We start from the raw sequence: 15,895 nt of genomic DNA, 5'->3' as shown, positions 1-15,895 counted from the left end.
CTGGGCGATACCTTAACTTCAATTCCCACCATCCATACAGTGTAAAGAGAGGGATTGCTCAGTGCCTAAAACATCGAGCAAAGAACGTAGGCAGCGATCGTGATCCCCACCACGAAGAAATGATCAAGCTCAGTAACAATCTATTAAGCAACAATTACCCCCAAAACATACTATCTACTCTAATTATGAAAAGAGAGGATGAAACCAATGAACTGTCTATAGTCTGTCTACCCTATGTGAAAGGCCTCTCCGAAAAGATACAAAAGATATGCGGCCCATATGACATCAGGACAGTATTCAAGAGTAATACAACACTTCGCAAATATCTCTTTCGAGTAAAACCACCAATAGAAGAGAATATGACCAAAAACTGCGTGTACTCCATCCCATGCAGCTGTGGTAATTTATACAAAAGCGAAACATGCCACCTCCTCAAAATAAGGGTAGACGAACATCGCAAACCTGTGACACGAGGAGATATTGATAAATTGGGTATAGCTGATCATGTATGGAAAAATGGAGACCACTTCCCCCCTGTGGGATAAAGTTAAAATAATAGACAGAGAACACCACTGGAAAATACGAAAACTAAAAGAAGCAGCACAGACACAACCTCCTAAGCTGACCGAGTGCAGATATAAATAGCATATGGGAACCGGTATTAAGGAAGGATAGGAAAATATTAGATTTATAAGCCCTAAAATTTCACTCCATAATTGCCCACGTGCTTATGGCGTAGTGGTTAAGAGCGCGGGCTACTAACCCCAATAATAATAATAATAATAATAATAATAATAATAATAATAATAATATCGAAAAATACCTTAGGAATGAGAACCCATGTTCAAATTTCCCCAAAACACCTGATGAGGCTGGAGGGTATATCAGCCGAAACGTTGTGTTAACAACAAACAAGATGAGGACAAATATCCATCAAATGTAAATAATGTAAATGATGTAAATAAAGTCCATAAGTTATTGTTATTTGCCACAGCAGATGAAAGGTTTTCTGATGGTATTACTGCTTGTACATTTGAATAATTATTAGGGTTTGATTGGTCCCCTTCGATGGCGAGCGGGAGAGCAGATATGAGTAAATCAGCAAGGTTTTAATAGAAGGAATAACATGAGACTAGCCATGACAGCCAGTCAGCAATCCAAGTGTGTAACAAAGAGGTTACGGAGGAGCGATAGAAAGACAGGTGGAGGAAACAGCACGTCTATTAACCAGAGGTAGCGTGGACTAGTTTGCGGCACCATACTGGTCGGTTTGTGTTTTATTGTATGTTTTTAGTACTGTGTAGTACAAAGTATTACTCTTCCACGTAAGAGCCAACAGAAAGCTACAATTTTATTTTTTCAGATTTTATCAATTGTAATCCAGCAAAGTGTCTTCCTTTCCAAATTGATCCATGCGAGTGCACGAAATATTATAGCTGTAGTAATCGGATGAATTGTAGCGAAGGTACAACTGCGCAAAATGAAACCTGTGGCCATTATGATAAACAATGCCAGAATAATCCTTGGTTACGATGCGGCATCAATATTCCATGTAAGTAATGCAATCTATAACATTACATTGAATTACGCAACTACTTATTAATCCAATACTCAATCGTAAGTACCGCATGCGCACACACATACACACACATATACACATAATTCTCTCTCTCTTTCTCTCTCTCTCTCTCTCTCCATATATAAATATATGCATGTAGGGTCGAAGATAACTATGTATGCTTGTACGTATGTATATATGTATATAGCATGTACGTATATATAAGTGTGAATGTGTGTGTGTGTTTGTGAGTTTTATATATATATATAATAATAATAATAATTGATGTATCAATACCAGCAGATGACAACGTTTCCCTAAAAGAAATGGAAAAACTTTCAAAATACAAATACCTGGAAATAGAGGTAACTCGAATGTGGAATCTAAAAACAGAAACAATTCCTATCATAGTATATATATAAAGATTATGAAGGGTAATGGAGTCAACCAGGCCCTAAAGATACAGGTGCTGAACTCTTAAATATATTAATTTGTCACTGTTGGAGAACTGAGAACATAAATTGCCGGAAATAAATGCCGCTAAGCATTTTATTCGATGCGCTCACGGTTCTGTCAGCCCTCTGCCTTAATAGGCAAAAAGACAGTAAATTGTAGGGGATGGAGGGCAACTAGATTACATCGACCACAGTCACTATTTTGTCGACCCCGGCAGAATTTGAACTTGGAACGTAGAAGAAATGTCGGTAATCATTTTCTCCGACGCACTAACAAGTCTGCTTGCTAGCCATATGATAATAATCCTATCAAGACTGAATTGATGCCATTTTAGTCTCCTTCATAAATCGGGGCCAAAGTATCTGTGTGGTAATTTTCGCGGGATTTCGCTTTTGTTTGTGCTTGGAAAGGTACTTACCCGCATTTTGTTAGAACGTTAAAATATCTTCGTAGTTCCAAATATAGTGCCTGAGTCTCAGTGTGGTTTTCGTTCCTCCAAGGGCACAGCTGGTTGTATCTTTACTATCAGACAAGTACATTGAACAGAATCTTGCCCTATACCATTGCTTTGTTGATTTGAGCAAAGCATTCGATACTGTGGCTAATTCTAAGGAAAATAGGTTGCCCAGAGAAATGTATAAACATGATCAGGGCTTTGCATCAAGATATGAAAGCTAGAGTTAATTTTAGATGTAAGCTCTCTGGATCTTTTGCCGTGGAAAATAGAGTAAAGCAAGGAGACCTTGATGCACGCACCCTCTTTTCTGTTGTGTTGTCACACGCTTTTCAAAACTCTGAGGAGGGTATTTACATAGAATATCAAACAGCAGGGTATGTTTTTAATCTGACCAGCCTGAAATTCAAAGCGAAAGTTTTTACTTCATTAGGGAACTTCTTATACGCTGACGATTGCGATCTTGTTAGTCTGCAATCTCTTGTATCTGCATTTGACTCAGCTTGTAATCATTAATTGATCTTTACAGCCGTATGAGCCCTTGCAGCATCCCTTCTGCTCTCCTGGAAACAGGTTGTTTTCTTCCAGGTGCTTACTCAATCTCTGTGATATTATTGCAGTAAAGGTTTTGTAGATTGTAGGGAGACAGGTTATAGGTCGGTAGTTTTGTGGTTTTTCAGTTTCCGTGGATTTGGGAATTAGGATGGTTTTCCCTTTCGTAAGCCATTCAGGCATTGTCTCTGATTCTGCTAGTATGTCGTTAAAGTTTTCAGCCAGCTTTTTGTGTATTCCTGTCAGATATTTTAACCAGAAGTTGGGGATCTTGTCGTGCCCAGGTGCCTTCCAGTTGCTTAGTCTTCGCAGTGCCTGAATGACCTCTTCAATTGTTATAGGGGTCCAGAGTTGCTCAGGTGCTAAGTTCGTTGTTTTAATAGTCCTTTTCTGGCGTTGTTCCTTCACCGACCATATTTCTTTCCAAAATTCTTCCACTTCTTCTGCTGTTGGTGCTGCAGTAATGTCTATTTTATTTTTGTCAAGTTCTTGGTAGAATTTTTGGGGGCTGGAGTTGAACTGTTTGTTTTGTTCAAAGAAACGTTGGCGTTTCTCATATCGGCGGATCCTTTGTGCTTTCGCAAGGATATCTTGCTTTAGCTTTTCTTTTACCTCAGGTAAATCTTTTCTGTAATGTTGTATTTGCACAGTATTTTTGTTTTCTTCTTGTTACTTAGTAGTATTGATTGCCAACTAATTTCGTTAAGAATCGACAAATCGTTTCTCTTTAAAATTTTTTTGGTGGGAGGGATATTATTTATCCACAGGGTTTGTTTGGGTGGTGGAACTCCTGTTTGGATGGGTTTGAGGGAGTATCCTGCTTCTTTTGTGGCTGCAGTGGCTGCTGCATATATTATGTCATTTAGCTCAGTGATATTACCATTTGTTTCTGTGGCTATTAGTTCCGTGACGGCCAGGTTTATGTTATTTATTATTGATGTTGTTTTATTGTCTACTTTGATTTTTGGGAGGTATAATCGGTGGTCCATTCTGAGATCTGTGGTTTTCAGTTCTTTGATTATTCTCTTTTTTATAGTATCATAATCATTTTCTAAACAGTAGCTTTTGACCGGTAAGAAAAATGTTATTTCCCTGACATATTTCATCCGGTTTAATCGTAATTTATACGCATATATTGTTTATATAATAAATTACGCTGTGCGTATCTGTGTGTGTATATTTTTCCCATAACCTCACTCATAACCCTAACCCTAACCCTAACCCTAACCCTAACCCTAACCCTAAGCCCAACCCTAACCCTAACTCTAAAACCCGAACCCTAACCCTAAACTAGAGTTTGATTTGAAGAAGATTCGGTTGCTATTTCTAGGAAATGGAACACTTGGTGGAGGTGCATTAATAATTTTGGTAGCTCCAATAACAAGTGCAGGCAATATTCAAGTATTTTGATGGCTCTTTCCCCTTTGTTTACGAACAGTCTAGTTAATCGGAGATGCCAGAACTAACGGGGGTTAATACCATATACACCGTTACAGCACTTACTGTTTTCAACTGAATAGACGTCAGTGATTAGTTGAAATTATCGAAATAAGACAATTTTTAACGTGAAATAACTTCGAATACAAAATTTATTATCTGTTCTATACCACAAAATATACAAGTATACGAAGTTTGAAAGTGTTTCGGTACCAAAAACACTACATAAAAAAATGTTGCTCGTCAGATCACAAGGGTCCTTTTCCTGATGTATTTTTCCTTTTAATTGTTCTATTTCTATTTCTGATATTTTTTATTTTTTTATTTTTTTGCTTTAAGAATATATCTTCGTATGTTAGCTAGTTTATTAGGGTTCATTGCTGTATCCAAGTCTTTATTTAGGTTATTTTTCTTCCATATTTTATATGTATATGTTAAGTTTTCGGGCATAACTACAGGGTTTTAACCACCAGACTTTGGGAGGTCATAACTTTCAGAAAAATGAATATTTTTTAATGAAATTTTCTATGCATATAGTATTTACTATGTAGAATCCGAATATACAAAAATTTCCGGTGAAAGTATTTTGGAATCGGGATGGGGGACAATTTTCGGAAATTCCAACAGAGTCCACTTAAATTCTTCTTAACTTCCAGGAAAATTAATATTTTTTCGTGAAATTTTCTACAAATATACTTTGATGTATGTACATTTCAAGCATGTAGGAATTTTGAAGGAAACAACTGCAGGTTATTTTTGAGAAGCGTTCCCCACTCGGTGGTGTTTCGGAGCAAGTCGTCCATATTTGTTTCATTTTTCTCTATTATGTGCGTATGTGCATCCGTAGATTTCTAGACAGTGAAGAGAAGCCGTCATAAGAAAACTTTCGTTAAAAATAACATGCATTCTCAATAGAAGTAAATTCCAAAGTAAACGTTTCTAGTAGAGAAGTAGAAGAGAACAGGAGCAAAAATAGGAATATACACGCACGGTTAAATATAGAAACTATCACAGTGTTGCTTCCCGAAGAATTTTAAAATGTTAGCTTTCCGAAACTTTTTTTTCAATCTTGCAAAAACACGAAGATTAAGAATAAACAGAAAAAGTACACAAATATATTTTACATACCTGTCGTATACGTCGGTTTTGTTTTTTCACTTTAAAGGTGGATTAATCCCAACAAAATAACATAAGTTTAGTCACTGTTTCAGTACGGGTTTGTGTTCTTCAGTGATCTTATGTGAAATCTTGTATTAGTTAAAAAATGTTTGTTTAAAAAAAAAGTATGTTATGTGTATATGTATTTAAAATGTGTATTGCTCAGCAATTTGAGCAAAGAGGTGCTCAAACTGTCTAGTGGAGTACCTCTTCCGCCACATGAATTCTATTAAATACGTGGAAAACAACTCGGATGAGGTACCATAAAGTTGCCGATATTTGCGCCTAGCATGCGCCCACATTCCTTCTACATGATTTGTGTGTACACCTGTGGCTTCATCAACAAATGAAACTGAGTGGTTTACCGTTAAATGCAGGAACCCTTGCTGCTGCAAATTGCGATAACCTGCCCATTCATCAGTGAAAATGATGCTCTCTGGACGGACATGTTGCCGGATAATAGATTCCAAGGAATCCATGGACTGGCTATTATCCGGGCATATAGATAAAAAGCAATTGGCGGGATTGTCCAATTCAACCCCACCCAACACCCAAGTGCCGTCGTAGTGCGCACTCCGCCGATACTTTCGGTGCATGAATTTCGATTCATCGATGGCAACTACGACATCAGGGCCGCCAATCATTAATGGGTTAGCAATTAGGTGTTGTGCCAGGATATCTCGGCAGAAATTGGCCCAATTCACCACAGTGGACCAACTCGCAATTTGTAACTCGTGCATAATTCTCCGCAAGGGTACATCAATCGACCACCAATACAAAAAGAGCAGTATTGTTTTCAAAGGCAAATAGAAAAGCGTATTCGACACTGTCGACCAGTACACTTCCAGCTATATCCATCTTGAACTCGCCGAAATTTCGAAAATGAACAATTGTGGCCACAGTCACAGACATGCGCTTCTGCTAAAAGTCCATATCTTTTCAGCCATTCAATGAGGTTTCAGGATCTTTGGAAATTTTACACTGAAATTAAATTTATTCTGTTGCCACCTTGGAAGGTTTCAGGATCTTTGGAAATTTTATACTGAAATTAAATTTATTCTGTTGCCACTCAGGATGAATATTATGCAATGTCCTCCGTTTCGCCTGGTGGATTTGTATGAAATCAGCCGTGACCAGGACCATCGAACTCGGAATCTTGGGGTTAGTAACCTGCGCTCTTAACCACTATGCCATGTGACTAAACAATTAACAAATAACGTTGACATAACAGGATTTATTTTTATATTGGATACATCTTCAATATTTGTTATCTTTTAAAGACTAAAGGGAAATTGTGTAACTAACAGATATAACCGTACTACTATTGCTTTATGGTGAAATTACTGTGAAATATTTGCTCTGAACTGAGATTAATAGAAACATTTCTCTACTTCATTGTCTGCTGCTCTTGCCTATTAATTAAGCTTAAATGCATTTTTGAAGGTGTTTGCAGCACCTTTTTTTATATTTCAGTGAAAATCACAGTTGATAATGGATTGGGTTTTTATATTCTTTGTAAAGTGAAGGTGCGTGGCTCAGTGGTTAGAGCGCCGAACTTACGACCGTGAGGTTGTGAGTTCGATTCCCGGACCGGGCTGCATGTTGTGTTCTTGAGTAAAACACTTTATTTCATATTGCTCAAGTTCACTCAGCTGTAGAAATGAGTTGCGACGTCATTGATGCCAAGATGTATCAGCCTTTGCCTTTCACTTGGATAACATCGGTGGCGTGGAGAGGGGAAGCTGGTATGCATGGGCGACTGCTGGTCTTCCATAAACAACCTTGCCCTGACTTGTGTCTCGGAGGGTAACTTTCTAGGTGCAATCCCATGGTCATTCGTGACCGAAGATATTCCTGTCTCCACTGTGAAATCTGTCGTAAATTTTTCTCTAAAAGTATTTCCTTAACTAGACACGTATTCATACAGGAGAGAAACCACTTCATTGTAATATCTGTGGTTAATCATTCTCTCAAAATAGTGTCTTAACTATACACAAACGTATTCATACAGGGGAGAAGCCGTCTCATTGTAAAATTTGTGGTCAGTCATTCTCTCAACATACTAACTTAAGTCGACAAAAACGTTTTCATTCAGGAGAGAAACCATATCACTGATATCTGTGGTAAATCATTCTCTCGAAGTAGTGACTTACATAAACACACACATATTTATACAGGAGAGAAACCTTTTCACTGCAATATCTGTGGTAAATCTTTCTCTCAAAATAGTGTCTTAATTACTCACTAACGTATTCATACAGGAGAAAGACCACTGTGACATCTGTAGTAAATCATTCTCTGAAAGTGCTAAGTTAAGTAGACGTAACCGTATTCATACAGGAGAGAAACCACATCACTGTGATTTCTGTGGTAAATCATTCTCTGGAAGTAATGATTTAAGGAAACACATACGTATGTATACAGGAGAGAAACCATTTCGCTGTGATATCTGTGGTAAATCATTCTCTGGAAGTAGAGACTTAATTAAACACAAGCGTATTCGTATAGGTGAGAAGCCATATTACTGTGATATCTGTAGTAAATCATTCTCTCAAAGGGTTAACCTAACTAAGCACATACGTATCCATACTGGAGAGAAACCATTTCACTGTGATATCTGCAGGAAATCATTCTCTGGAAGTGGTGACTTAATCATAATCGTATTCATACAGGGGAGAAACCATATTTATGTGATATCTGAGGTAAATCATTTGCTCAAAAGTGCAACTTAACTTCGCATATATCTATTCATACAAAAGTGTGACTATCTTTGTCAGAATTGATTACTACTCAAAACAACAACAAACACTTCAAGATCATTTTCATAGGTAAGTCATGAATTAACCTTATGGATTTAACAGTAATCGATGAACCCAGGACAAAATAGATACTCATGGTTTACTTGTTGACTTATTGTTTTCCAGCCAGTTGCCCTTCCTCAGTTTGCTTCTTTTAATAATCTCTTACGGGAGATACATGTAATTTATTCGTAGACATGCTCTTTGTTAAAATTCATTATATTTAAAAAATAACTTGTAAACTATAAATGTATTCATGTCGGAAAGAAGATATAGCAAGGAGAAAACAAGCTGCTATTGCTATATTTTTATATAACCACAGCTATATCTACATTAGTGACATGGTGTATTATTGTAATATTTTTTAAATAAAAGCATACTTATATATATTCCAAAAACCGGCATGGCTGTGTGGTAAGTAGCTTGCTTACTAACCACATGGTTCCTGTTTCAGTCCCACTGCGTGGCACCTTGGGCAGGTGTCTTCTACTATAGCACTGGGCCGACCAAAGCCTTGTAAGTGGATTTGGTAGACAGAACCTGAAAGAAGCCTGTCATATATATATATATATATACATATATGTATAATTTAGATTCAGATAAATTTGGTACTCAAGTTGAGGCACCAGAATTTAGTACGGTATTATCCATACAATTTCAAAATAAGGTGATTAAAATCAAAATAAGCAACAAGGATATCCAGAGGTAATGCAGTACGATCGTTTAGAGTAACTCCATTTAATTGAACAATGCAATCATTACATCAATTTAAATGCAGAGCAATCCTCAGCTGTATAAGAACATAGAATTAAATTAAATTAAAACAGATGGACACATTAGTATAATATTATCTAAAACTTCTAAGAAGGTAAGGAGACAGACAAAGAACATACTGTCTTCACTTCAGCTTAGAAGCTGAAGTGAAGGCAGCATGTTCTTTGTCTATCTCCTTTTAGGTAAAATCATACTAATCTGTCCATCTGTTTTAATTTAATTTAATTCTATGTCTTTAGGCAGCTGAGGATTGCTCTGCATTTAAACTGATGTAATGATTGCATTGTTTAATTAAATGGAGTTGCTTGAAACGATCGTACTTCATTACTTCTGGATATCCTTGTTGCTTATTTTGATATATATATATATATGTATGTATGTATGTATGTATGTGTGTATGTGTGCGTATGTTTATGTTTGTCTGTCTATGTTTGTCTCCCCACCATCACTTGACAACCGATGTTGGTGTGTTTGCATCCCCGTAACTTAGAGGTTCGGCAAAAGAGTTCGATAGGATAAGCACTAGGCTTACAAAGAATAAGCCCTGGGGTCTATTTGTTCGACTAAATGTGGTGCTCCAGCATGGCCGCAGTCAACTGACTGAAACAATGAAAGAATACTATTTAGCTCTTATTTTAATTTTTTTTTTTTTTCTCACAGTTAAAAAAAATCAATGCCGTGAGATCTGGCCCCAAAGTTTTAACTCTTGGGACAACGAGAAAATACAAGAATTTTTAAATACCTATTCGGGAAAGGAATCAACAACCAAGAATCTAAAACCAGAAACCAATACCCTAACATTGGTTGCATCTTTGTCCACAGTTTTGGTATTAGCGATCATATTTATTCTCTTCTTAATTTTATGGATATCATTTAGACGAAAGTAAGTAAAGTTTCTGTTTCATTCTTTTCATTTATTATACAAGAATCCCTCGCTTTACGAAAGTAGGGCGTTCCTGAAAATCTTTCCGTAACGCTAAATTCTGTAATGCAAAATTGATTTTCCTATTATCATGCTTGATTGCGTTCCTACGGAATTTTTTGGATAACAAAAAAAAGGGAAACACAAGAAAACAATAGAGAATAAAGAACACGATCGCCATTATACATAAAAATAATTTCTAAACATTCACGGTACAAATATTGTAATTAAAAGCACAAAACCATTTCAAAAGGAACACGTTAGGGGATTAATAAGAATCATGACATTGTAAGAGAATGTTCTTACTGCAAAAAATATTGGCTACTGTGTGAGGGGTGGTGGTGGAAGGAGCTTTACAAGGGGGATGAAGGACAATATTTAATATCTTATACTTCATTATCACGACAATCAGCTTGAGGGGTGGAGAACGTATCCAAGGTTGTTTGTTGTTTATGATGCACCATTGCACAGCTCAGTATAGGAACTAAGCTTATTGTAAATTCCTCTTGGAATTTTTATGTCACGTTCTCCATTAGGATTAGTATCTGCAAAAACCTGCAGACATTTCTCTACAAGTGCCAATTCTTTAGCAATAAATTTTGGCGCCAGTTTAAGTGGTGCAGATGGAACTTCCTTTGTTTCATCTGTATACTCAGCTTGTTCTGTTTCTAACTCCATCAGCTCATCGCTGGATAAGCTTTCTCTCTGGGACACTAACAACTCAGTCACATCATCTTCTATGACTTCTTCAAACCCTACATCCTTTGCAAGTGTGACTATATCTATCCGAATTTCATGTAGACTTCCTAGATGTAGACTGTCACGGTTACAGTCTTGCTATGTACTTTTCCAAGCACTACACAAAATGAAGGTTTCACTTCATCTCCTGACTCAGCTATAGTATCCACAGCATCCATTCTGTTGAATTTCTTCCAGAAATTTCCAACTGTAAATTTATCCTCCCTGTCACTTACGTTCTTAAGCTGTTTGAAAATTCTCATATGATATGCCTTGAATTTAGTTTTTTTCACCTTGATCCATTGGTTGTATTTTGGGGGATATATTCTACTTTCACATTATCAAAAATGCCGTCTAAGTTTGCTAGATGGCTCGGTGCATTGTCTAAAATAAGCAAAGCTTTGTTGGAAATTTTGTGTCTGACGCTGAACCTTTCTACGGCAGGGCAAAAAGCGTTCGTAAACCACTCTTTGAAAAGGGTCTTAGTCATCCATGCCTTCTTATTTGAACGTCAAATCAGAGGTAGATTAATCTTTAACTGACTCATTGAAAGCCATATCTCGGAGGGATTGGAATTCAAAGCGTAGAGAAACGTAACTAAATTGTGTTGGTCACTTTATTCATTCAGTCTACGAATCCATCTCTTATTGGTAATTCTTGTTTGAAGTTGACTACTTCAGCAGTGTGCGGCCGGTTTACTCCAAACACACAACACTCGAACCAAACATTAAGAATTAAGGAAACACTAATTAATTTAAAGTACTCCTACTCTTTACAACAACCAGTTTTACAAATCCATGAAAGCTATTTATAGTAGACTGTTACTCGCCAGAAGTAAGTGTCTTCGTTATGGATACCACACATATATCAACATAGGTGTTGCCAACCTTTCGCCTAATAATCCCGTTGTGATCCCCATCCATGCTGGTTTAATATTTCTTTGATTTTTCTGAAAGAAGACCTAGATGGTATTTAAAATCAGAATGTTAATAAACGTACCTAAATCCTTCAAGATATCTTAACCGACGCCTTACAGATTTTGCCTTTCACAGACCATTTAATGATATTCCTTTGCTATTTCCTCCAGACAAAACTCAACTCCAGATGATAAATCCGCCAGTTCTAATGTTCAAAATGTAAAGGAGGACAATCATACGTATGAAGAAATCGATGAAACTATGGTTAGCACTTATTCTCTTCCTCTTTGTCTCTATTTCTCCCTTCTCTTTTCCTCTCTCCTCTTCTCTCTTTCCTCCTCTCTCCTCCTTTCTCACTTTCCCATTTTTGTTATACATGCCTAATTTATATTTTGTTATTTGAGTTTTTTCACAAAATAATGAGCGATCTCATTGCACGGCACCTGGGACAAGTCTATTCTACCATAGCCTCCAATCGACCAAAGACTTGTGGGGGAAAATTAGACTGAAAAGAAAAGAGCGTTTCTGTTCTCCTTTGTGTTATCACCACTGCATGGCTGTTTAGCCCCTTTTGCAGAGCCTGCGCTGTTGCAGATATTCAGACTAGTTGTGACTGTTAAGCATTTCTTAGAACTGTTAATGGTTTAAGTAAAATTGGTAAAGGAAAAAAATTCGAATTCGAAATGAAGACCTGGATATCTTCAACGTTACATCTCACCTCCTCAGTGAAGCTCATCTTTCTCCCCATTATTACTAAATTTTATGGGCTTCTTTCGTTTCTAATTCTATTTCGCTTTTACACGTACTTTTAGATGTCAGAAACTGAATAAATGCGTATAAACTTTGATATTTAGCCTCGTGTCTATCGCGAACGAAAAGCTGTATATATATATATATATATATATATATATATATATATATATATATATATATATATATATATATATATATATATATAATTATCTTATCTAAAGACAGTATCATTTGAGAAATAGAGTATTTTGGTCCGTACTATAATGTAGAATGCAAATGACAGTGGAAATGAAATGCAGAGCAATCAGTGGAAAGGCCACCAGTTACATTTTCTCACTGGTAGTAGTATTATAACCTCAACTATAGTAGCTGTGGAGAACTGAGTCTGTTTCTCCATCTCTTCAGGACAACAAAAAGTCTTCAAAGGTGTCATATGACTTCAGCTATAACAACTTTGCTTTCTTCCCTCTATTATTAGTCTCACGCCTTTCGTTTTTACTCTTTCAACGAAGCACAGCTTCCGTGGAAGGTTGTAAGGATTAGCAACTCTATACTGACCCCCACACTCACGGCTACATCTCGATAAGATGAGCTAGGGGTAGTATCATCTCTTGTGCCTCTGATTGTGACGCATATATTTCCCCGCTTCATATGCTTGGGGCAATGAAATATAAGTTTATATAACAAGCTTACAAGCCGATGATTCCACGCAAAATCCGTCATTTCGCGTTTCCATCGATAGTGTTACCGCACGCTTTCACTGAATATCAAAACGTTCCTTGATTGACACACGGAGAGCACAGAGAAGGCTTTCGTACCTTCAACAGACGAAGGTAGGTCAGCTTCTTTGCATCTGTTCCTGAAAAAAACTCATCGGTTTGGGACTATGATCTGTCCATATTTAAAGCTGATTTTGGAAGCTGTTTTGGCAAAACTACTGCCATTAATGCATCTTTCCTTTGGTGGCGTTTGTGTGAGAATGTCAGTGGTGTTATATTTATTGATTCTATTGTTATTATTGTTGTTTAGTCGCAGATCAGTCCAGATGGAGAAAACCTATAATCAAATGCATTCCAGTAGAAAACATCTTATCCTTTGGAAGATAGTGCGTGTAAGACTCTATTATCTATTTCAGGTGGTAAGGTGTAGTTTGAGGAACATTTAGTTGCTAAAACGATCAGATGGCCTCTGTTTTATCACATCGAGAAGATAAAATAAAATGTAGACATAGGTGGGATTTGAACTCAGAACGTAAAGAGATATAATAAAATACTAATAGGCGACCGATTCTACCATCCACCCACAACGATTGATGTATCATTTTTTTATTTTATTTTATTTTAGATATCTTCTTCCTTCTACCATAGTACGATATTGGATAAAAGTACTACAACAACAAACACAAGAAACATTAGTAAGGAAACATATGAAGACCAAGAGGAAAAATCTTCTCCTCAGTATAATAAACTGTTTTTAATGAACGATAACGAACTATACCAAATGGACAATGAAAACAGAAATAACGTTTATCATGTCGTTGTGAAATAAACTCTTCTGTGATAACGATACGTTTTATAATCTACTAGCAGAAATACCCGGCGTTGCCCGGGTTAAAGAGAATAATGAAATCTAAAAACGCCGTCTAGACTACGCAACCCTCAACTGTTAGTAGCTACGATACCATATTTCTACATTAATAACTCTCCAATCCATGCCAGCATGGAACATAGATATTAAGTGGAATGCTAGAAGAAAGTTTTCAACTCATATGTATATAAAGTAAATACACGTAATTCAGAAACACGTTTTGTGTATTTTATTTCGTAACCAAACAAACAGGTACAGATTATAAATAATGAAAGGCCAATTTTGGTGATTCATTTGACAGAGGTAGTAGAGAGACAATGCGATGATAAATCTGAGGTTGGATCTTGAAAGTTTGGATGAATGCTGCCTCAGTTAAATCTCTTGTGGTTCCAAATGATGTCATCTGTAGTACAGCGTCGTATTGTCTAATTTTGTTTTGCAAATGTTAGGAATCTTGGTCAGTTGATGATAACAGTTTCTTCAATAGCTCTGGAGGTTGGGGATTGTGGAATTGTTGGGAATGTTTTTAACTTTGGTGTTATATGTATTGCTTGAATTTCTTTGACATATGAAATATATGTATTTTCACTGGGTTTGTAAAAGAGAGTTGTGTAGTTCTCGAGTTTTAGGGATTCACACAGACACACAGACAGACAGACACACAGACAGACAGACACACAGACAGACAGACACACAGACAGACAGACACACATTCTCATCTTTATATATAGAGATATATATATACACACACACACGCACCCAAACACACGTATATATATGTATATCAATATAAATATATGAAAGTCAATGAAGTTTCGTAAAAGAAGGTGATCATGTACATACTTTCTTGCTGTTGTGATTATAACACCTCGTTGTAATCAATGTTCCTTGTTTTCCCTTGTGGAGCATATGCAAATAGGTTGTTTTTTTTTGCTGCCCACTCTTGAGCAGCCAACATACAGTTGTCCATGTGAGAAGCGGAGCTCTTCCAAGAGAAGACCAGCTACAGACAGTGCTCATCTGTTATGTTCGGGTTTAAATTTCATCAACATCAAAAATATATGAATTTTCATGGGAGTTATGGCCGTTATGCATAGAATATAATTTCCAAATTGCAGACAAAATTTACAATCGATAAATGTTTTAGAACAACCAGTCTCTCATCTGGGAAGGCCTTGAAATCAATGTTACCAACTGGGGACTATGTGTGTCGCAGTGATAATAAAAAGACTCAAAGGAGGTCTGCAACGAAATAATTTTACTCAACACTTTGCAAGTGAATCAGTGGAGGCAAAGATGCGTCTCATTTACTTGACAATTTAAGCACCACATTGCAGAAATCACAATGTAAGTATATCTGAAAGGGTAGTCTTACACTGTTGTACCGTTGAATTACAAATAATGCTCATCTGTTATGTTCGGGTTAAAATTTCATCAACATCAAAAATATATGAATTTTCATGGGAGTTGTGGCCGTTATGCATAGAATGTAATTTCCAAATTTCATAAAGATCCATTCAGTACTTTTGACGTAGTTTTGGATAAGAAAACAAATGACTAATGTGTGTGTTTTGTGTCCATGTGTATGTGTGTGATGGGTGTATATATGTATAGATATCTGTATGCATGTATATATATGTATATATGTGTACATATTACATGTACATCTATATATATATATACATCTACACATATGTAGACATATACATGTATGCATATAGATCTCTATCTATATATATATATCTATACATATACGTGTACATATACATCTATATATATACATATGCATCT

At 36.5% G+C, this 15,895-nt stretch overlaps 1 protein-coding gene across 2 annotated transcripts in view; it reads left to right on the top strand.

Moving 5' to 3' along the window:
* The window catches only part of LOC149135688 (uncharacterized), a 24,138-nt gene extending 9,818 nt beyond the window's left edge, over nucleotides 1-14,320 (top strand). For both annotated transcript variants that reach the window (XM_089352996.1, XM_089352995.1), the window contains exons 2-5: nucleotides 1,364-1,552; nucleotides 9,848-10,070; nucleotides 11,935-12,028; nucleotides 13,862-14,320. In XM_089352996.1, coding sequence (XP_089209122.1) covers nucleotides 1,450-1,552; nucleotides 9,848-10,070; nucleotides 11,935-12,028; nucleotides 13,862-14,065 — 624 coding nt within the window. In that variant the 5' untranslated portion in view covers nucleotides 1,364-1,449 and the 3' untranslated portion in view covers nucleotides 14,066-14,320. The remainder of the gene's footprint in view (nucleotides 1-1,363; nucleotides 1,553-9,847; nucleotides 10,071-11,934; nucleotides 12,029-13,861) is intronic.
* The last annotated feature ends 1,575 nt before the right edge of the window (nucleotides 14,321-15,895 follow it).

Source organism: Octopus bimaculoides, chromosome 5 (genome assembly GCF_046866305.1).
Source record: "Octopus bimaculoides isolate indiv1 chromosome 5, ASM4686630v1, whole genome shotgun sequence".
Classification (NCBI taxonomy): domain Eukaryota; kingdom Metazoa; phylum Mollusca; class Cephalopoda; order Octopoda; family Octopodidae; genus Octopus; species Octopus bimaculoides.
This window is presented reverse-complemented; position numbering and strand designations above follow the sequence as displayed.